The 24,819-nt window shown below is 36.2% G+C and overlaps 1 protein-coding gene across 1 annotated transcript; it reads right to left on the bottom strand.

Annotated features, from left to right (window-relative positions):
* Window positions 1-1,662: 1,662 nt before the first annotated feature.
* LOC115232638 (WD repeat-containing protein 54) lies at window positions 1,663-24,764 on the bottom strand. The gene is made up of 9 exons (XM_029802634.2): window positions 24,208-24,764; window positions 18,359-18,424; window positions 15,926-15,986; window positions 14,310-14,366; window positions 12,704-12,781; window positions 11,332-11,467; window positions 8,620-8,782; window positions 5,440-5,505; window positions 1,663-3,747 (listed from the first exon to the last, which is right to left on the bottom strand). The coding sequence occupies exons 1-9, from the start codon at window positions 24,445-24,447 to the stop codon at window positions 3,616-3,618; spliced, it is 999 nt and encodes a 332-aa protein (XP_029658494.1). The 5' UTR covers window positions 24,448-24,764; the 3' UTR covers window positions 1,663-3,615.
* Between the last annotated feature and the right edge of the window lie 55 nt (window positions 24,765-24,819).

The following is a 24,819-nucleotide window of genomic DNA, read 5'->3' as shown; positions in this document are numbered from 1 at the left end:
ATTCATATAATTATAGACACTTTTAAGGATTTGAGATATAGAAATAATGTGCAGGTAGATAAGGATAAGAAGACCTATAATTGTATTTCTTGATAAGAGATCATATTGAAAAAATATATACTGTCAACAAAAGCTTAATTTATGACTTTTGAAGAGTTTGAATTCCATTTAAAACTTGCATTAATTTTAAGGAGATATACTTAGACATACGTGTGTATATATATATTGATAAAAATGGTAAGACAACAAAAGAATGAAACAGACCTCGATATTATGTAAATAGAGGAATTTATCTGTAAATGTAATATGTGACAATTATTCGGTAGCCATGATAAAATTCCGAGTTTCCAGGGTTCAAATTTCGGCATCCAAAACTCGGAGTTTTATCATGGCTACCGAATAATTGTCGCATATTACATTTATATATATATATATGTATGTCTTGTTTTAAATATGTTCAGGAAAATGTCACTGTGTATGTATAAGAAATATGGATTTCCCATTTTGGCACAAGACCAGCAAGTTTGATGGTTAAGTCGATTACATCAACCCCAGTATTCAACTGGTACTTATTTTATCGACTCCGAAAGGATGAAAGGCAAAGTCAGCCCCAGCAGAATTTGAACTTAGAACAAGAAGATGGACAAAGTGCCACTAAACATTTTATCCAGCATCTCAATGATTCTGCCAGCTAGCTCCCTTAAGTAAAAGAAATATTATAAGTACCCTGCTCTAGTTTATTGACTTGAATTTCTTAAAAGAGATTTAATAATTATATTTTTCAACAGATAGTGTTTTATTCTTGATAATTTAAACCATGACAATGACGAATAGCAATCAGCCAGTTCTGAAGTGTTTCTACCATTCTCATGGACAATTTTCTACATCCATGTTATTTATGAAAATAGGGAAATAATAAATGGATACCATGTACTAGTAGCATAATTGGTTAATGTACCAAACTGATAAAATAGAAGAATAATGAAGTAAAGGGAAGATAATGATAAATATTCATTCTTGAAACATTCATCTACTACAACTGAATTTTCTGCCGGAACATTCTTTTGATGTAGTTCTATATGTGATTGAAGTGATGTTATTTCTATAATCCGAATATGAAATACAAACATAGGATCAATAAGCACTTGCAGGTAAATATCTAATTTATTTATAACTTCTAATTAAGGAAGAAAAAAATCCATTTAGATATGAACAATTTTTACAGTCACTTACAAAATATAGTTATTCAATGTAACTCATAAAAAATTTTAACACACACACACATAAAAAAAAAATTGTAAAGAAAACAATATGGTATGTATATCAAAAGAAATAAGATTTTGTTATTTGTGGCTCGTAAGTTTGCATAAGGTGTATACATGAAATGAATAACAATAAGCAACAGTAACTGAAAAACCAACAATGATATTTTGTGAAAGATATTAAAATATCTTAAAGTCTTGTAACCATAACATTTTAAAGGAAATGAAAACAGTCATAACTGGAAAAACTTTTCAGTTAATACATCTGTAGCCATAACTACCAATTGGTCCCTCACAAACCATCTTCATACTCCATCTTTTAGTTTTAATCTGCTCTTCCTTTATTTAAATCAATTTTTCAATAATATTATGCAGCCTTGTAGTGCTTTTTATTATATTTTTTTTTGTGTGTTTAGCACTAGTTTGTTTATTCCTTGTCTGAGTATATTTGTTGGGGCTTTTCTTGTTTTTGGAGCTACATACAAAGAGATACTTTAATCCAAGCCATTACTCAGAACTGCCTGTTATTGCAAGATGAAGCATTACAAAGTTATATTTTATAAAAGACAGAATATGTTGAGTGTTGAAACTTTAGGATAAAACTTCTACATGCTGTAATGACGTGGATGGTGATTGTCTAACCCTTTAGCGTCCAAACTGGCCATATCCAGCCTCTCCCACCTACCCTACAATATCATTCTAAAAAAATGCAACCACATCATCAAAATCTCAAAGCTATGAGATAATGGATGATCAATTGAAAACAATGTGAATAAATTGGCATCATATTTGACAGAGTAAATCCAAATGCTGAAAAATTAAGATAATTCCTCTATCATTTGTGTGCCATAATTCAGTTAGAATTTTATGGTAAATCTAGAAAAACCAGCCTAACCATAAAAAAGAAAAAAAAAACCTACTTCAAAGAAAACCATGTCTATATTTGTTTAACAATGTAAATTCAAAGCTCCCCGGATATTCAACAAAGTTTAAAGTAATTTTTCAGGATGAAAGTAATATATTGAAATAATTTTTACATCAAAAAAAAAAAAAAAAAAAACACATTGAGATCAAACTGAACAGTATTTAAAAAAAAAACAAACAATCATGTTCTCTTCAGGATGCATCAAGTTGCATCTCTTTACATCAAGCTGCACCTCTTTACATCAAAAGGTAATGAAACAAATACCAGACTGAAATGGGTACTGGGGTTGATATGATCGACTGAGAACCCTTAAAAGGCAGTCCCCCAGGATGGTCGCAGTCTTATGATTGAAACCAGTAAAAAAGAATAAAAGAAAGAATTTTTTTTTATCAAAAAGTAAATACAAACAAGTTGAAGGATGTCCTTTCTATCAGCTGTCGGAGATACAATGGACGGAAAAAGAAATAAAAAAATAACATCAAAATAAAGATTCATGTTACACAAGTTGGACGGATATATTTTCTTTTCTTTTCTGTTTTTTTTTTTTTGTTTCAAAACTGAGTCTAAGAGATTAAGTTCTTCGTGATATGTAACAAAAACCCTCCCCAGAGAATCTAAGCAGCAGTATAACTGATGATGATTAAAGTTTTCATCAATGGTATTCAATTGTTTTAATCAGCATGAATAGTAATTAAACTCAACACTGAACTCTATAATGAATTATGCAATTAACAAATATTTAGAAACAACAGATCAGATTGTAAAAAACAGAATTACAAACAAATTTCTCTCCCGTCTCGGAGGAGATTAAATTGAGATTTAAATGGATTATCTTGAAACTTAAAATTTGGTTTGTTTCAATATCTTAAAACGATCAATTAACTCATTAACTCTAGTAAAATATTATCTTAGATATTTTTCTAACATATGAACTGTAATGAATTCAAACATTTTAACTTAGTTTTTTGCTCATATTTTCTGAAATCTTCTGAAATCTCATTCATTTTGCTGTGTCATGTGTGCACCAAATAAATTTCCACAATTAAAAAAAAAAATTGTAAAAAAAAAAACCATGGAAAACAGCAGCAAAAAACAACAAATAACTAAAAAAATAAAGAAACCCAGAGTTAATGCAATCATTGTATATGGGATGTTTACGTACTCGACATTAATTTGCTATTGTCAAGAGTTATAACATCTAGCAAGAACTATTTCCAGCAAACTATGATAACATTGTGTAATAATTACTCCAAATAATGACAAATTACAGTTAATAGTTTGGTTCAAATTTTGACCTTCTTTGAAATTATACATAACTGTTCAAAAAAAAAAAAAGAATTGATCATTTCCTAGTGAGTCTAAGAAATTGCCAACAGTTATCAAATTTGACAAAAATTACTAAACTTCATATGGTATTCTCAATGAAGACTAAGAAGAGACTAGGAACAGAATTTCGTTTTTATCATAAGCTGTACAAGCTATGACTTTCCCTTCATCTTGGACGAAACAACTTCCAACTATTTGACTGTCAACATGGTACTGGCTTCCAGCAACAGAAATCTGAAATTATTGAAATAAATTTAAAAATTAACTTTACTGTTTTCCTTCATACCATCAGATCAATATCGTTGATTTTATTATTATTATTATCATCATCATTATAATGGCAGTGAGCCGGCAGAATCGAGTTCAAATTCTGCCATGGTCGACTTTGTTATCCTTTTGGGGTCGATAAATTTAAGTACCTATTTCTTTACTACTCACAAGGGGCTAAACACAGAGAGGACAAACAATGACAGACAAATAGATTAAGTCGATTATATCAACCCCAGTGCGTAACTAGTACTTATTTAATCGACCCCGAAAAGATGAAAGGCAAAGTCGACCTCGGCGGAATTTGAACTCAGAACGTAGTGGCAGACAAAATACCGCTCAGCATTTCGCCCGACGTGCTAACGATTCTGCTAGCTCGCCGCCTTTTTTTTAAGTATTTTTAACTGTAGTATTGCGTGCCACCTAAATTTAAGTACCAGTTACGCACTGGGGTCGATGTAATCGACTTAATGTCCTTGTTTGTCCCCTCTACGTTTAGCCCCTTGTGGGCAATAAAGAAATAAGTGTTTTGGGGGCTTTATACATGCCACCAGTCCAGGTGTGTTTGCAGAGCACTGGCAGGGGTGCTTTTTATGTGGCACTGGGACCTGAATGGACAAGACTGTATGTGAGGAAGACAGCGATTTTACTTAGATGATAATATAAATACTGATTTCAAATTTTGACACAAAGCCAGCAACTTCTTGGCAGGGAGCTCGTTGATTACATCAACCCCAGTGTTCATCATCATCATCGTTTAATGCCTGTTTTCCATGTTGGCATGGGTTGGATGGTTTGACTGGGGACTGGCAAGCCAGGAGGCTGCACCAGGCTCCAGTCTGATCTGGCAGAGTTTCTACAGCTAGATGCCCTTCCTAACACCAACCACTCCGAGAGTGTAGTGGGTGTGGGTGCTTTTACGTGCCACTGTCATGGGAGCCAGTCAGGTGGTACTGGCATAAGCCATGCTTGGATGGTGCTTTTTACATGCCACCAGCACAGCAGCCAGTCGGGGTGAGGAGGCTGGTATCAACCATGTTCGGATGGGGCTTTTTACGTGCCACTGGCACGGGAAACCAGTCAGGCAACACTGGCAACGACCCATGCATGAATGGTGCTTATTGCGTGCAACCAGCATGGGAGCCAGTCAGGCAGCACTGGCATTGGCCACACTACAATTTCCATTTGATTGTGATTTGATTTGATTTTGATTTTGATTTCACTTGACTCAATAGGTCTCCTCAAGCATGGCATGTCGCCCGACAAACCAAATTGGTATTTATTTTATCATCTCTGAAAAGATGAAAAACAAAGTTGACCTCGGCGGAATTTGAACTCAAAACATAAATGCAGACGAAATGCTGCTAAGCATTTTACCTGGCATACTAATGATTCTGCCATTTTGCTACTTTAAACAATGATAAAACTATTAATGAAAAATGAATGAATCTTTTTTAATGTTAGGCTGGTCAAATGGAAGAATATGTTTTTCTAACCATCCTAGTTTACAAGATAGAAATAAAAGAGAATACTACAGTTAAAACTATGAAACTAATATTTGAAATTCCTTTTTACACAATTAAAATTCTAAAATAATATTTAAAATTTTACCAAACTTTAAAAAAAAATATATAAAATAAATAAAGTTATTGAATTTACCTGTGGGAATGGATCTTTACTCAAATACCACAACCTCACAAATGAATCTTCTCCAGCAGATAATACCTGAAAAAGAAATGGTCAGCTAATTAATGAAATGAATTTAACAGCAATAACTAAATAAGTCACCAATGAGTTCTGAAAGGATTAGATCTGATTTCATAGCATTAAACAAATAAAAGATAGATTCTTATCAGTTTATTGTAAGTTTTTAATAAGTCCAATTCACATTCACCAAAAATGATGTAGACGCCTCTGATGAGAACTCAATAAGGTTCAAAAATCAATTAAGGTTGTTCATCATTTTTTTGTGGTGCACCTGAGCACTATATACAATAATTACATTATATTTATATTATTAAAACTTATTCAACATCAATGGGAATTGTAGCTGTGATACCAGTGCCGGTGGCATGTAAAAAGCACCATCCGATCGTGGCCGTTGCGAGCCTCGCCTGGCCCCCGCGCAGGTGGCACGTAAAAAGCACCATCCGACCGTGGCCGTTTGCCAGCCCCGTCTGGCACCTGTGCCGGTGGCAAGTAAAAAGCACCCACTACACTCATGGAGTGGTTGGCATTAGGAAGGGCATCCAGCCGTAGAAACATTGCCAGATCAGACTGGGCCTGGTGCAGCCTTCTGGCTTCCCAGACCCCAGTTGAACCGTCCAACCCATGCTAGCATGGAAAGCGGACGCTAAATGATGATGATGATGATTTAGCCAAAGCTGAGCATATTCCTCTGCATCTTCAGTGCACACTGCAAGACCAGATGCATAATAGTTCTTACGTTGGAGTTAATTTCAGTAAGTGTTCAATAAGTTGTAGAACTGTGCAAGAGACCCAAACAGCATTATTGGAGAAACTCTCTCATATGTCAATTGCTACCTTTGGCTCTGACAACTCTTATTGCAAATAAGACTCTCAGAACATTTACTAAGTACCATAAATCTTCGAGTATAATCCTTTTTTCCCAAAATTTAAAGGTTAAAATACCTAGTGCGTACTATATACAAGGTTAAAAGTGAAAAATATTTTCTAAGCAATGTCTGAGTGTCTATTTGCTGTCCGGCAATGTTTATTCAGACATTTTGTGATGTTGGCGCGAAAATACATTAAGCTAAGTCTAAAAGCAATGAAGTCATAAAAGAATCATCCATAACTTGCAGTAAGCAACATTTATTAAAATAAAAGTATTCAGTACACAGAATAACATGTAACAAAAACAATTTGCAAACATATTTACATTCCCATATAACAGTTAAGAACATCACCATTATTGTATTACGCGTGCGCGGAAGTGTGTCTTCAAGTTAGAGAAGAAGTGCGTATTATACAGAAGGCTTACGCTTTTCAGAAGTACAGCCCCCTAAAAATTCCCTGCGTATTATACTCAAGGGCAGACTTTACTTGAGGATTTATGGTACTTCCCACAGGTAATTGAAATGGTGCATACACTCAAATACACTGCAAAATATCTACAGTAGATTTAAACTGAAGATGCATATTTAAATTCATTTATCAATCAATTAATTAGCTAACAATGCTAAATCAATTAGTTAATTCTGCATAGCAGTATACCTTACCTTCAATTTTTTAATTATAACCTTCACTATGAAATGTAAACAAATATTTTAAATCTCTCCATGGAAACTATTTTCATCTCTTTTTGGAGATTCTGAGAAATATGTGAAGGAACATGGATTAGTGAGTGGGGTATTTGTCTAATGGTCGTAAGGTTGAGAGTTCAATTCCTGGTGGTGCATTGCACCCTTGAGCAAGACACTTATTTCTTGTAGCTCTAGTCCACTCACCAGGTGAAAATGGGTTATACTTGTAATACAAACGGCCAGCCTCGTCACATTCTGTGCCATGCTGAATCTCCCCAAGAACTACGTTAAGGAGTACACATGTCTGTGGAGCGCTCAGCCATTTGCATGTTAATTTCACAAGCAGGCTGTTCTGTTGATCGGATTAACTGGAACCCTCGTCGTTGTAATTGATGGAATGCCTGTACCTTTATTTTTTACTAACAGTGAAATTGGTAACTTCTAGCTTATTTATGTCATTCCAGCTGAGTCCTGGATTATGTCTGAAATAAACAGTTACAAGCAGAAGTCTGGTGCAGGCTTCTACCTGGCTGGCTCTTGTCAAACCATCTTACCCATGACAGCATGGAAGGTGGACATTAAACAATGACGAAGCTATCAATCTGTGAGTAGAAAATGAAAGTACTCTTGTTTACATTTCATGGTGATGTTTGTACTTTAAAACTGTAAATACACTTATAATAAATTACAAAATCAAATCACTCGACTTAATTAAATTGATATCTTTTTATTAGCTTGACAAAGAAATATGAAAATTAAATGCTAATCTATGCATCAAATCATGAATTTCTTCAGAAAAATATATTAATTTTGTCTCTGAGAAAGGATTAAAAGTAGGGAAGAAGAAGAGGCCTATAAGAGGAACTTTGGTTTTTTGAGTCTACATGTGGAACACTTAATTCAACTTACTAATAGGGAATAAATAGAAAAAAAAACAAACATGAAATATGCATATAGAATTTTTAAAGTTCACCTACAATAGACTAATACTAATAAACATTTTTCCAGGAAGACTTTTGTCTCCCATCCACTTAATACTAAAGAAACCAAAAAATATGTAGCAGTTCTAAAAAATACTGTTAAATAAAATTATTAACCATCTTACCAACAATAACTCTGAGCACCTTTTCAAACTCCACCTGTCTAACACCCGTGGACATGTTTACAAAGTCAGAAAACAGCACAGCTCCCATGATTTTCGGAAACATTTTTTCACGCTGAGAGTTGCTGAAGCATGGAACAAACTGCTGGCATCAGTTGTTAGTTGTCGGAGCACTGCATCTTTCAAAACTTCCATACTTCCTGACATTCGCCAACACTCCACCTGATTTTCTCCCCCTCCATACACACGCAATCATGTATCTGACTCATACACTGTTCACTTTCCAGACATTTGTACATTAAGGCACATGCTTTATACGCACTTATGACAAATTGTGGTGCACCTGAGCACTGTATACAATAATTTCATTATTATTATTATTATTATTAACCAAAATAGAAAACAGTGTAAGAATTCAATGGGAATATATGCATAAAGAGATTTTTAAAAACTACAGGTGTAGCAACTCACCAAGCCAGTTTTTGGTGCAATGTCAACAGCATTGATCCAGCGAGTATGAGCAGCTACTTCAGCAGCAAGTGCTCCAGTTTTGGCACAGAAAACCCTCAGGTGCCCCGAGCCATAGCCGCCAACTATGCACTCATTCCATATTGCAATAGTACTACAAGGACTCCTGAAATACAGTAAAATACAAGAGGCTTTATTTTTATCAAGGACAAATATTTAAAGACAGCTCTCTAAGAACCATTGAATATAACACAATTTGCACAGCCCCAGCCCATCCAAAGTACCTTGGATTGCAGAATGACCTGCTGTGCTTACCTTGGATCATAAGGTGACCTGCTGTGCTTGAGGAGACCTATTGAGTCAAGTACATCAACATCAACATCAAAATTAAAATCAAATGGAAACTGTAGTTGCGATACCTGTGCCGGTGGCACGTAAAAAGCACCATCCCAACATGGCCGATGCCAGCGTCACCTTGACTGGCTTCTGTGCCGATGGTATGTAAAAAGCACCAATCATAGTCGCTTCCAGCCTCCCCTAGTACCTGTGCCGGTGGCACATAAAAAGCACCCACTACACTCACGGAGTGGTTGGCATTAGGAAGGGCATCCAGCAGTAGAAACACTGCCAGATCAGACTGGAGCCTGGTGCAGCCTCCTGGCTTTCCAGACCCTGGTCGAACCGTCCAACCCATGCTAGCATGGAAAACGGACGTTAAACGATGATGATGATGACAGCCAAATTTTTTCATGAAGCCTTAAAATATTAGTATGACCCCAATTTACTATTATGCTTGTGTGGACCCCACCAAATATTTATACAGACCCCAGTTGAGGATGTACAGTCTATGTAGAGCATTTGCCAGTGAAAGACTTAAGTTTTAACAGCCATCTGACAAACTCCATATTCCTGGTGAGTAAAACATTTATCTAATTTGCATATCCATCTAACTTTCCTTAAGTTAATATTGCAAATGGTCAAGTCTTTTGCATCACAAAACTCCAAGAGCCTTGATCCCACTTCATTCTGTGTACCATAACAATAGCCTCCAAGTACATCAGATTAGCCATCATGGTGTTGCCAATAAAGTCACCAGCCATGATAATAAAGTCAATAAAGTACATTTCTACATTACTGCATGTACTTTATATGCACTTTCTGACAAGTTGTGGTGCACCTGAGCACTGTATACAATAATTTCATTATTATATTATTATGTTATCTGTTAGAAGTAGCAGTCTGCAAGACAGCATCATAGAAAAATGGTCCTTTTGCTCGTCTGTCTCCTGACTGTGGTGCATATGCAGACATCACTGTTGCCAATGACTGAGTGTTGTCTAAGCTTAATTATTTGTTACTACTACATTCTACTGTATCTGACTGGCATAGTACTATCACCATAAACTGCTACAAAGGCAAAGAGCGTACACTAAAGAGAGGAGATTACATCAGCATCAAACTGAAAGGCCAGGTTATGAAAGTTACTAAAAGAGTTATAGTGTAACTGATTAAGAAAAGAATTAGCCTGGATGAAATGCAGTTTAGCTTCGTGCCAGGTGGGGATACCACAGGTGCCATTCTTCTAGTACAAGAGAAGTACTTAGCCAGGAATAAGCTGCTGTACTTAGTACTTGTAAACCTGGGGAGCATCTTTGTCAGGGTTTTATCTTCTGTAATCTAACGGCTGATAAGGAAGTGCAGATGAATGGCTTGTGAGGGTCATATACAGAGGTGCAGTCAAAAAGTTAGCAATGTGGAGGCACATGGCCTAGTGGTTAGAGCAGCGGACTCGCGGTCGAAGGATTGCAGGTTTGAATCTCAGACCGGGCAATGTGTGTGTTTATGAGCGAAACACTTAAGCTCCATGCGGCTCTGGCAGAAGGTAATGGCAAAACTTCTGCTGACTCTTTCGCCACAACTTTCTCTCACTCTTTCGTCCTGCATCTTGCAGCTCACCTGCGATGGACCAGCGTCCCATCCAGGTGGGGAACCTATACGCCAAAAAACTGGGAAACTGGCCCTTATGAGCCAGGCATGGCTCGAGAAGGAACAAACAAAAGTTAGTAATGAGTAGATCAATGAAAATAACATTCATATTGTGGTCCATCAAGCCTTACCTCCCCTGACTCGCTCATTTACTGTATTCTTTGCTTCTAAACTGAGATCAAAATATTTCACACTATTTTAGTGCAGCAGAAAGAAGCAAGACAGCATAGCACCAAGTTAATGGTGTTAGTAATATTTACTTTAATCACCTTTTCTTCTGAGTTTAAATCCTTCTCGGGTTGAACTCACCTGTCATTTTCAATGTTTGGAGACAATCCCATAGACTGTATATGTCCCTTACAATAATTATCTCTGAACCAACATAAAATCCAACAAGAGGATCTCCACATGGTTACTTAACTTGTTGGGTATAGTAGCCAAAGTCCCTGCAAATTACACCTTCCATCCAAACTTGAAACTAATATTTTACACCTGGTTAAATCAGTAAAACCCTAGAGTAGATGTCTTTTTTCACTCTTGTCCAGTACCTCATAGTTTCAAATACAAATTCTCCTGTGATTATCAACTCGTCCTTTCATATTGATAGTATTAATAAAATACATCATACCACGGATCATATACTGGGAAGATGATTCAATCAGTTATATTAGTATTTACCTTAGAAAATCAGCTTTGAAACGAGTTAATAGAAATCAATAATTTACGTACCTGTAACCTGGGATTCTAAACATAGGCACAAAAACATCATTAGTCGACAGCTTCCATAAGAAAATGTTTCCCTCCATATCACAACTAGCCATAAGATTATCTGCTGCAGTCAAACAACAAATGCCAGCCTTGTGTTCTGAAAACAGATGAGATTATTTTAGTAAAGACGTATACAAGGTTTATTTAAGATCGATGATTATTGAGATGTTTCAAAATATTATGCCAGGGCAACATAAAAAAGCACCCATGCTGGTGCCGCATACAAGGTACCTGTGCCAACAACGTGTACAAATGCATCCAAAAAGCACCCAGTATAATCTGTAACTGGTGGGCATTAGGAAGGGCATCCAGCTGTAGAAACCATGCTGAAGGAAAATACTGTCACATGTGAGGTGTTCGTCTATGGTGGTTGAATATAAATGACAAACAACACTCACAAACAACTTTATTTACTGCACCTGGTATTTTCTGTGTTGGTCTTTGGATGAAGAATGCAAACAACAATATATACACACTAAGAGAGACAAACTCTGATGGCTACAACATAGCTGGCCTGTATAGGTCTGTGATTAGGCCATCACAGTTGGAGAAATACCGAGCAAATTCAGGGTGAATCTGTACCTTCATTCTGCACAACTGGAGAATCATCATCATCATCATTTAACGTCCGCTTTCCATGCTAGCATGGGTTGAACGATTTGACTGAGGACTGGCGAACCAGATGGCTGCGCCAGGCTCTAATCTAATCTGGCAGAGTTTCTACAGCTGGATGCCCTTCCTAATGCCAACTACTCCGAGAGTGTAGTGGGTGCTTTTATGTGCCACCAGCACGAGGGCCAGTCTGGCGGTACTGGCAACAGTCACGCTCAAATGGTGTTTTTTACATGCCACCTGCACAGGAGTCAGTCCAGCGGCACTGGAATCCAGAATTACCATCACAACAACTTTGACATTCTGAGGTTAGTGCCAAAATTTTGTCTTTATATAAGCCTCATTAGAAGGGTCTAACAGGTTGAATCATGATGGCCCAATGCCAATCAGTCAGTTAATCAACCAATCACATGAAATGATTGTGACTAAGCTGTGATGCTTACTCCACTATTCAGCAATTTGGTTTTCAATTTACTGTTGTACTAATTCTACAAATCTCTGATTTACGAAAGAAATGATAAATATTTGCTTTTTAAAACAGTTGCATGCGAAGTTAAAATGTAACATCTTCCAATACACCCAACTTGTATGGGGTTACAAGACACAGAACAAACTTACTTACTTCAATGGTTAGTTTTGAAGAAGGTTAATCAGTAAGCACAAGCCTGGCACTTTTTTATCAACTCAAACATGGCATCCAATAGTTTCAATGAATACATACCTGATATTTTTCCTGAATAAGTGATTGTCTTTCCCTTCAGAGGAACTTTGAAGTACAGAATTTCTCCTGTATGTGAACCTATGAAAAACAAATTTGAACCGGTTATGATTGAAAACAAGTTATTTTTCTTTAAAACATACAGAACACAGTTATTGGTAATGCTGCTATTGTTGTTGTTGAGCGTAGCGGTCTTCGTCCTCTTGGGAGAAGTCCGAAACGTGGTCCTTTGCTATTCGTAAGACCCGCAGAGAAGAAAGCAGGTCAACCACAGACACCGAGAGCATCGACGGATGGATGAATGCGCATCCAGGCTCAGCGGTTGCGTAGGAAGTCGGGGACAAGAATCAGGAAGAAAGAGTGATTGAAATTTTGAGCAAATGAGTACAACAGGGGTCGCCACCACCCCCTGCCGGAGCCTCGTGAAGCTTTAGGTGTTTTCGCTCAATAAACACACACAACGCCCAGTCTGGGAATCGAAACCACGATCCTCCAACCACGAGTCCGCTGCCCTAACCATTGGGCCATTGCGCCTCCTGGTAATGCTGCTCTTACTGAGTATCTCTAGTCCAGTACCATAGAGACAGTTCACTGAGGAACTCAGAATGGCTTGTAAGCTCAATACAACCAAACATGTTATATCTTTGTCATGTCTGGAATATATAAAATGTGAGGTACATCACTCTACATTGAACACATTTCTTAGCATTCTTCAAGTCTATCTTTATTAAATTAAAATTTGCTAGGAACCTACTTTTAAAGACAGCAGGAAGTTTAGCTACTAAGTTAGCAGGTCTAGCCTACTAGCTTGTATATATTAGTATGTACTATCTATAAGTACAGCATACAAACTGATATATATATATATATATAAATATAAATTGACAGAATGAGATAAAAAATCCAAGGCTGTGAATAGTTTTCAGAACATTTATAAAGAAAAGGTCTTACAGCTGTTTCTGGGATATTCTATATATCTCTTCATCAGAGACGGTGCGAGAAAATGTTTGAGTAATAATTATTGACATGTGGCACCTGTTCAGGTAATGTTGATCTGATGGAGCAAGTGAGCTTATGTCTACACAGACATTTGATCACTATAAACAAATTATCTGTGTGGTTGTTCAGTAAGAAATTGTCGAACCCTCATATATTGTCTAATGACGAGAGAGTCCATCATCACATATATATATATATATATATATATATATATAAAGGGAAAGTTTACGAAAATAAACAAAAGACAAAGGCAGGTGGTGTACAAACAAACAGATGTATTAGTATAACGCTCAGGAATAGAAAAAGTCTTTTACGTTTCGAGCCTACGCTCTTCTACAGAAAGATACACAGAAAAAAACAAGGAGAGAAAGAAAATGTGTGTAGTAGCTAACGATCTATCATATATATATATATATAAATAAGAGTATTAAAGGAAGAAGTTACTATGATTAAAGCTCCATTTGAATGATTAAAGTTGGATATTTTGAAGGAGAACAAGGAAAAACTAATTAGATTTACAGCAATGGGTCTTGGAGACAAGAGAAGTAATAAAATCCCCTTTGAGGGTGTTTAGAAGCAGGGACAGAAAGATACAACTGAGACAACTTACCTACACATACAAAATTTGAGCCAACAGCAGCAATACCTCTCATGTACATGCTTGTACCTAGAAATTAAAAGATTAGAGATGTAATTTTTTTTTTTTTTTATGGAGAATTGTATGAGATACAGCAGTAGCAATTTTTAGATATCACTTTTTGGCAGTCATTCTATTCTGCTTTACCATATTGTATTGTTTTAGGACACCGTATTCTATTATCTTCAGTGTAGCAATCTGAAAAATAATGCTCACAGCCAAGTGACTGATGTTCATCACCATCATTTAACATCCGTTTTCCATGCAGGCATGGGTTGGACCTTTTCGACAGGAGCTGACCAGCTGCAGGCTGCACCAGAATCCATTTGTCTGTTTTGATATGGTTTCTATGGCTGGATGTCCTTCCTAATACCAATCACTTTACAGAGTGCACTGGGTGCTTTTTACGTGGCTCTAGTATGGGTGTTTTTTAAGTGGGCCTTCCTCAAGTCCAGACATCAATCTCATGGACTTTTCTATCTGGTCCATCTTAGAGACTAATGTTTCTGCTCACTCCTATTCAAATGTGTCAGATCTGAAGAAAGCCCTTCTGTCTTCATGGGTCAAGTTGGATGAAGAGGTGGTACGGCGCTCATGCATCTCAGTGACCACTCGTTTGCAGGCTATGATCAAGCTGAAAGGTGGTCATTTTGAAATGTAATTACTGCAATGGATTGATAATTTACATTAGAATATGTGTCCCAAATTTCATTATCCTACCTTAATTTCGTTTTCAATAATTAAGAAATATCAATGGGTAAATCTTTCTGGGACACCCTGTATACCAGATGGCAGTTGTTTACTTGCCACTATTTCCATTGTTATTGAGGATAGTAGGAGGCAGTTGTTTTTTCCATTCCACAAAGTTGTCTTTATCTCACTTATTAAGGTACCAGATTCATAGGGAAGAAGCTTTTTCTTTAATATTTTCACAATTTCATGGTGAAATGACAAAAGTACTTTCCTTATTCTTCTCAAGGTTAACCTTTCCCCGCATACTCTTCGACTTGCTGGGGTTAACATAGATCCCTTTCATGATATTTGATCTAATAATTTATTTGTGACATCCCTAAAGCAAGTAATGCTATCTCTAGTTTTAAAAGATGCTTACAAATTTAAATATTCTGACAATTAATTCACAAAGAAAAAGTTCAATATCATCATCATCATCATCATCATCATCGCCATCATCATCATCATCATCATCACTATCATTATCATCATCATCATCATCATCAACAGTTATTGTCTGTTTTCCATGCTGGCATGTGTTTGAGTAGTTTGACAGAAGCTGGCAAGCCAAAGGACTGCACAAAGCTTCCTTGTCTGTTCTGGTATGGTTTTTACTTCAGGATACCCTTCCTAATGCCAAGCCACAACCTATCACTTTCTTTTCACTATGTCACAAAACATCAGCACCCCAATTCCATGTCGCCCAAAAGAATATTCAATTTTATTACATTTTGTGCCAATTTTATTACTTCCTTAGAACATACAGATCAATTTTAAATACTTAAGAATATAATTTCTATTTGTCCCTTTTTTTTCTTTTTTGACATTGTTTCATTAATAAAAGAAACGTAACTTACATTCACTTTCATCTGCAGTTAAGTTATGCCAAAACAATAAAGTTCCATCAGGTTCAAAGAACTGGAAGAGAAAAACAAAGATTTAAAAATAAATTTCTGAACATTACTAGACGTTTACATAAATTCCACATTGCCAATAATGGCTACTGTTGTACTGGAGAATCCATAATGTAGTAAATAAGGAATTGGACTGCCAACTCTTTCGTCAAATAAATCGATATCTACTAATAGATGCAGCATGGCTGTGTGGTAAACAGCTTCCTTCCCAACCACATGGTTCTGGGTTCAGTCCCACTGTGTGACACCTTGGGCAAGTATCTTCTACTATAGCCTCAGGCTGACCAAAGCCTTGTGAGTAGATTTGGTGGATGGAAACTGAAAGAAGCCCGTCGTATGTATATATATATATGTGTAGGGGTGGGGAGTGTATTTGTGTATGTGTCTGTGTTTGTCTCCCCACCCCTACAACCGATGTTGGTGTATTTACATCCTCATAATTTAATGGTTCGGCAAAAGAGACCTATAGAATAAGTACTAGGCTTACAAAGAGTAAGTCCTGGGGGCGATTTGTTTGACTAAAGGTGGTGCTCCAGCATGACCACAGTCAAATGACTGAAGCAAGTAAAAGAATAAAAAAAAACAACTATTGAGACAAAAAAAAACACAAATACCAAAAGAAACACAAAAAGCACTTGAAGATACACAGAAATTGGCCGAGTGGGAATCAAGTATTTCAGGATACTACTACTACTACTACTACTACTACTACTACTACCACCACCACCACTACAACAGCATCATCATCATCATTACTAATGCCTGTCTTCCATGCTGGCATGGGTTGGACAGTTTGACAAGAATAGGATATACTGGCAAATTAATTAAGGCACAACATTAAAAAATAAAAATTGTTGCTTCAAGACCACATCCCCACACATTAAACATAAAAGGCACATTGCCCAGACATTGCTAGGACACTGCTCAAAATGCAACAAGCAAGGCACATTGCTTACACATTTCAAGCAATGTATTACCTATGTATTGCAAGCAACACAAATTGCTTCACATTTGCAAGCAAGGCACAGAGCTCCTATATTACTCAGGCATTGTCTGCAAAGCATAATACTCCTGCACTGCAAGATAGATTGTGCAGTCAATGCAAGCATGGCACATTGTTCCTCTTACAACAAAAAATGAAACCAGAAGTTATGGTTTTCATTTTGTAATTGCTTGCCTGATATTATGAGTAATTTTTGTGCAATAATTTCCAGCTGATCTGAGTTGATATATATTCCATATATATATAAGGCATAGGAGTGACTGTGTGGTAAGTAGCTTGCTTACGAACCACATGGTTCCGGGTTCAGTCCTACTGCGTGGCACCTTGGGCAAGTGTCTTCGACTATAGCCTCAGGCCGACCAAAGCCTTGTGAGTGGATTTAGTAGACGGAAAATGAAACAAGCCCACCGTATATATATATATATATATATATATATATATACATATATATATATATATACATATATATATATGTGTGTGTGTGTGCATATGTTTGTGTGTCTGTGTTTGTTTCCCCCCAACATCGCTTGACAACCGATGCTGGTGTGTTTACATCCCCATAACTTGGCGGTTCGGCAAAAGAGACCGATAGAATAAGTACTAGGCTTACAAAGAATAAGTCCCGTGGGTCAATTTACTCGACTAAAGGCGGTGCTCCAGCACTGCCACAGTCAAATGACTGAAACAAGTAAAGGAGTAAAAGAATAACCATTTGATATATTGGTAGCTAATGTTGTGACACTAGATACTTGGCCAAGACATTTAACTTTCAAATGGTCCAGTCCACCTAGCCAACTTTACAACTGAAAAGTGTTTTGCTAGTTTGCAGTTATGATTTCACCATAAAAAAAACAGCTTTGCAGTTCAGCTTGCAGAGGAATAGACAGAGGTAAACATTTTCAGAGCAGTGACCCAACAACCCACTAAAATCTTTATTCCAACAGTTCTAGGTAAGATCATATTTGCGTGGTTGACATTAAAAAAAAAACACATTCATAACAGGAGTGGCTGGGTGGTAAGTAGCTTGCTAACCAACCACATGGTTCCGGGTTCAGTCCCACTGCATGGCACCTTGAGCAAGTGTCTTATACTTGCCGACCAATGCCTTGTGAGTGGATTTGGTAGACGGAACCTGAAAGAAGCCTGTTGTATATATATATATATATATATATATATATATATATTATATATATATATATGTGTGTGTGTGTGTGTGTGTGTGTGTTTGTCCCCCTAGCATTGCTTGACAACCGATGCTGGTGTGTTTACGTCCCGGGGTCGATTTGCTCGACTAAAGGCGGTGCTCCAGCATGGTCGCAGTCAAATGACTGAAACAAGTAAAATAATAAAATAACAAATCCAAAACGACATACCTGAATACCTCTTTGTGCAGTAATCACCAAAATAGTTCTCTGGATACCTAATGTTACCCATTTGGCCTGAAAACAAAAAACAGAAACATCACATTGAGTTAACATTGCACAGCAGGCTTTGACACTTTAGCATTTAACCCTTTCGTTACTGTATTTATTTTGAGATGCTCAGTGTTTCTTTCAATTACTTTAACTATAACAAAGAGTTTAATAAAATAACTTAGTTATCATTCAGCTAGTGTCAGGAACATAAATTGTGAATAAGGTTTGGTAAAAGATTTTAATTCAGAACTTATGAAAACAAGACATTTATACTACAGAGCCAGAGGCAGTTTCAGCCAGGTTGGTAACAAAAGGGTTAAATTAATCATTTGTTAACCCTTTTGTTACCATAAATATAACAAAGAATTTAGTAAAATAGCTTAGTCTACATTAAGCTAGTGTTAGGAACATGAATTTTGACTAAGGTTTGGTGGAAGATTTTAATTCAAAACTTATGAAAACAAGACATTTGTACTCAGAGCCAGAGCCGGTTTCAGCCGAGTTGGTATCAAAAGGGTTAAACTGGCCATATCTGGTCAAAATATTCGGCCTACTTTATGTTCAAATTGGCCAGATCCTGCCTCTCACATTTACCCTCCAATGTCATTCTAAAAGCAAACAATCACATCATTGAAATCTCAATGCTATGATATCGTGCATGATTAATTCAAAGCAGTATGAATAAATAAGTATTACATTTGACCAAGTAATCTGAATGCTAAAGAGTTAAAATGTATTCTTACAAACTGTGTTCAGCCAATTATCATTATCATCATTATATAACGTTCATTTTCCATGCTGGCATGGGTTGGGCAGTCTGACAGGAGGTGATCAGCTGGAGACCTGCACCAGGATCCAATTGACTGTTTTGGCATGGTTTCTATAGCTGGATGCCCTTCCTAATGCCAACCACTTTATAGAGCGTACTGGCTGCTTTTTACATGGCACCAGCACCAGTGCCTTATATGTGACATTGTCACAGGTGCTTTTTACGAGGCACTGGCAGTGGTACTTTTTATGTGGCACAAAAACGGTGTTTTTTTTACATAAAAAGTACCACTTGAGCATGGCTGTTGCCAGTACTGCCTGACTGGCCCTCATGCCAGTGGCACGTGAAAAGCATCCACTACACTCTCAGAGTGGTTGACATTAGGAAGGGCATCCAGCAGCAGAAACTCTGCCAGATCAGATTGGAGCCTGGTGCAGCCTTCTGGTTCGCCAGACCTCAGTCAAATCGCCCAACCCATGCTAGCATGGAAAGCAGACGTTAAACGATGATGATGACATCCTAACAAATTGGAAGGATACACAGAATAGGTTTGTCCAAGATACAATGTTTCTGAAAATGAAGGCATGATCCAAGCTGCGTGTGATCCTAAGTCTGGTCAGTTATAGATGACCTGGTGCTAAACGACACAAAACCTTAAGAAGGGCAGCCCTAAAGACTAACACACATGACATTTGGAAGAGCCATAATATAAAGAGTGCAACAAAGCAGACTCCATATTATTCAGCAGGAAGGCAAGGTGGCATATTGATGTACTAAAGAAGCATCATTGCATATTAAGTATAGAACAGGTTGATTTTAGTGATCCAATTACAGTGCTACGTATACAGGTGTCAATCAAAAGATGTAGACTGTAATACAATCAACAAACACAAAGATTACCAGCACAATTTTTACCTTTAACCCTTTCGTTACTGTATTTATTTTGAGATGCTCTGTGTTTCTTTCAATTAATTTTAAATACAACAAAGAATTTAGTAAAATAACTTAGTTATCATTCAGCTAGTGTTAGGAACATAAATTGCTACTAAGGTTTGGTGGAAGATTTTAATTCAAAACTCATGAAAACAAGACATTTGTACTACAGAGCCAGAGCCGGTTTCAGGGTTAAATTAATCATTTGTTAACCCTTTTGTTACCATATTTATTTTGAGATGTTCTGTGTTTCTTTCAATTAATTTTAAATGTAACAAAGAATTTAGTAAAATAACTTAGTAATTATTAAGCTAGTATTAGGAACATAAATTGTGACTAAGGTTTGGTGGAAGATTTTAATTCAAAACTTATGAAAACAAGACATTTGTACTACAGAGCCAGAGCCGGTTTCAACTGGGTTGGTAATAAAAGGGTTAAATTAATCATTTGTTAATCCTTTTGTTACCATATTTCTGTTGAGATGCTCTGTGTTTCTTTCAATTAATTTTAAATATAACCTAGAATTTCGTAAAATAACTTAGTTGTCATTAAGCTAGTGTTAGGAACATAAATTGTGACTAAGGTTTAGTGGAAGATTTTAATTCAAAACTTATGAAAACAAGACATTTGTACTCAGAGCCAGAGGTGGTTTCAGCCGGGCTGGTAACGAAAGGGTTAATCATGTTGATATATCAAAATCAAAATCAAACCAAATCAAATCAGATATCAGAAAGCAGAACCAAAATCGAAGTCGATCAACATCAATGGAAATTGCAGCTGGAAATTGACTGGCCTCCGTGCCGGTGGCACGTAAAAAGCACCATTCGTTCGTGGCCGTTTGCCAGCTCCGTCTGGCACCTGTGTGGGTGGCACGTAAAAAGCACCCACTACACTCACAGAGTGGTTGGCGTTAGGAAGGGCATCCAGTTGTAGAAACACTGCCAGATCAGACTGGAGCCTGATGCAGCCTTCTGGCTTCACAGACCCCAGTTGAACCGTCCAACCCATGCTAGCATGGAAAGCGGACGCTAAATGATGATGATGATGATGATGATGATATCATACTTTTTTCACCTGGGCCAAGCAAACGGAACATAAAACACAGGTAAATGTTTTCAGTGAATCCTCCAGTGGACTCTTGTGGGTCCATTAGTGGGCCATGGCTTCACAATATTTAGCAAATGAAATAACAATCTCCAATAAATATAACAGCAGTCATCAGTGAATGAACTGCCCACGTGATGTGGTACCAATTCCTGATAGTAAGATCACGTGAAATACATAGAATTTAGTTTTCCCAGGTGCAACATATCTCAGTGGATCTTAAACCAAAATCTATGATTGTCCGTTATTTATATCTATTTAACCATTTTGCTTCTATAGTTAAAAATAGCTTTATCCCCTACTCTTTATGGTTGAATAGCTGTCACCAAGAATTTGTATTTAGTTGTAAAATTCCTTCAAACTGCCTGAAATAGCAACAACATATTTCTTAGATATCATACCCAACCTTGTTAAAGAAAGAAAGACATACTTGATAATAATGAAGAACTAGAAGCTAAGACAAATACTAGCTTGGAGGGGGGAAAAAAAGTAGACTTGTTAACACTACATCTTTAATCAAAAGGCTACTTGATCAGAGCTGACCTGGGGTTTAACAACAACACAAGTCTAATTCTATGTCAGCATTTTAAAAATGTTTGTTTTGATATATATCATCATCGTTTAACGTCCGCTTTACATTCTGGCATGGGTTGGACGGTTGACTGAGGACTGGCAAGCTAGGTTGCACCAAGCTCCAATCTGAACTAGCATATATATACATATATAAAATAGTGGTAGCTGGTGGTAAGACTAAGAACATCGGTGTTGAACGTGTTAGTCTAAGTGTACTGAGAAACCGATTAATGACGGCGACGAGAGAACAACTTTATAAATATTACCAATTGATAGAGAATGTGCAACAGCTTCTCTCTCAAAGGTGTCACAAAAAATGTATTCAGAAATATCTTCTTTAAAATCTGATATTACCTGAACATTGCACAATTTATATATTGCATAATTTATGGTAAGTTAGAGAGTCAGGTGCTTTAAGTTCATAGGTTGAACTTATTTCATACAATTCTATATATATAAAAGTTTTAGGTAACCAAAAGTAACTAATTATCCATAAAACGAATCAACTAAATACCTTATAATTAAGCATCTGGTATATTATTACTAGTTAAAATTTTTTTCATTTGGGTTAATATTTTAAAAATTAAATTAAAAAATTAAAAAAACCAAATCGATAACGTTCAAGAAATTTAGGCAAATATATATTAATACACGCACACAACTGCATATATAAGCATATACATACACATGCATACATGATTGCATGTATACCTACATACATGCATACACATAATACATACATACATATTCATGTCTGTAAATATCACTAAAGATATCTAATTTTATTAAAATTTCCATTGTAGTTCATGTCTATGAAACGGTTTCTCTCCATGAAACAATTTTAAATGATGTGTGATATATTACTAACAATCCCCCACCTTACAAGAGCTTAAAGAATCGTTTCCAAGAAATGACGATGTCAGTTAATTTACAGGCGAAAATAAAATTAAATAAAGTCCAAAATTCGAAAACTCATTCAGAACACGACCACATCTGTTTAACATTATTAACAAGTAATTTGATTTGATAATTATAGAAATTTGAAAATTCTAATCGATTAATCAACACAAGAACTAATTCTCTCTAAAATAATGGTTCGAACATTATCCAAACAAATTTTGGACAAAGTGAAAGAGACTACCAATATATATATATAAAGACAGGCAGCACAAAGAGAACGGAGCATATGTAAAAAGTAAAATAGTAAAAATCTGATTGTAGTCACACTCAACTACGAAGAGCATGACTGAAAGTTGAGGTTGATGTAAGCGGAGTAAAAGAGTGAAATTAGAGGCAAAAAATCGCTCTACAGGGAAAATGTGATAGTAGCAAAAGTATGACCAAAAGCGGAACGATTGAATGAAAGTCGAACAAATATTTTTCCGATAAAAATTCCATAGCAATAGTTAAAGTATCGAACGAGACAAGTTGAAAAGACATTTCCTAGAACCACTGCTTTCTATAGCTGTCTCGTGATTTTAAATCCTGCTAGTAGATTGTAAATCCTGAAAATGTAACTAACTAGACGATAAATTTTAGGAAAGAAAGACTTTTCTTATATATCAAATGTATTCATTCTAGTATATAAAATTACTGATCGCTGTTACAGGAGATAGAGAGGGTGTTTCGACATTAGAAAGCAATCTAAATGTATACGATATTCTACTGAACATAAAATAGGTATCTTTTCTAAGTGGCATTTATTATAACAAAGAATTATAAACAAAAGAATTTTGGTAAAAACGGTGCGAGGTGGGGAGGAGGGGGGGAATGTTTCCATAATTGGAGCCATGGATCGATATTGTGTTAGCTAGTAGATAGTCTAAAATAAATAATTCTTGGTTGTAATATTCAAAAGCACACACACACACACACACATATATATTATATGATAAACTAAGGCTTCATTGCGTAATGAATGAGTGTGAACTGGAGTTGGATGAGAAATGACAAACGCTAATAAAACCAAGTAGAATGCAAAGTGACTGAGAATATATCAAAGAGGTACCAAATTCTAAATATAAATGCAAATTCCCCTGTCATCCTGGTCGCGAAATAGGAATACTTTTAAGGAATTTATATTACATACAATTCTTTTAACTTGACAAAGGTGTACAAATAATATTACAATCTATAATGGTATGCATTTAACATACATTCTCTACATGCACTCACGTGCACGTACACACACACACAAGCATATACAGTATATACATACAAATACATTTACACATACATACATACATACACAATACATCCACCCATACATACATGCATACATACACAATACATCCACCCATACATACATACATGCATACATACATACATTCATTCATTCATTCATTCATCCATTCATTTTTTTTTTATTACGTTTCTTTTCCAACTTGTTAATAAATAAATAAGGGTGCAAGGGTTTTTTTTTTTTTACCTGCATGACAGTCTGCATAGAGCTACCTGGCACCGATGGATCCTTGAAATAAATTTGCTTGCTCGTTACCATGGAGCCGTCAAGAGAAGCTGTCACGATGTCAACCAGAGTTTTGTGTACGATTCCATAACGAACAGAACTTTCGGACAGAAGCACTTGTACGGTCAAGTTATTACTAAGTAAAGAAGCACTGTGCTTAGATTTCAGAGACTTTTCTTTCTTGTATAGTTCGGTACTCATGTTGGCAAAACGATTAGAAAAGCTCACAGATCTCTCATGAAAACCTGGAACATTCCTGACCAACGTCTTCACACAGCTTCCACTGCTTCTTCTAATTCTTTTTTAAATATATATAGATATATATTTTTTTTATACGTATGTATATAACACTGAATGTAGTTGTGTAGTAACTCGGCAATTTGACACAATCAATGCATTAATTAATATTATTCTGCAATTAGGAGTGTCAGTGATAAAGACTACACAAAGTTGGTTGCAGACACATCACAAGAGCGATTTGTTGTTGTTGTTGTTAACAGTGCATATGACCCAACTGCAAGCACGCAAGCGACACATTACTTGCAGAATAGAAATTAATTTATGAGTTACAAA

This window comes from Octopus sinensis, linkage group LG2 (assembly GCF_006345805.1).
Source record: "Octopus sinensis linkage group LG2, ASM634580v1, whole genome shotgun sequence".
NCBI classification, from domain to species: domain Eukaryota; kingdom Metazoa; phylum Mollusca; class Cephalopoda; order Octopoda; family Octopodidae; genus Octopus; species Octopus sinensis.
This window is presented reverse-complemented; position numbering and strand designations above follow the sequence as displayed.

Bases quoted from the DNA above. Each gene is read 5' to 3' on its own strand.
- LOC115232638 (XM_029802634.2), bottom strand. From the start codon at position 24,447: ATGAGTACCGAACTATACAAGAAAGAAAAGTCTCTGAAATCTAAGCAC. The intron at 14,367-15,925 runs GTAAGTTACGTT...TTTAATTTCTAG, and splicing joins AACTGCAGATGAAAGTGAAT to GTACAAGCATGTACATGAGA. The intron at 5,506-8,619 runs GTGAGTTGCTAC...TTTCTTTTTCAG, and splicing joins TTGCACCAAAAACTGGCTTG to GTATTATCTGCTGGAGAAGA.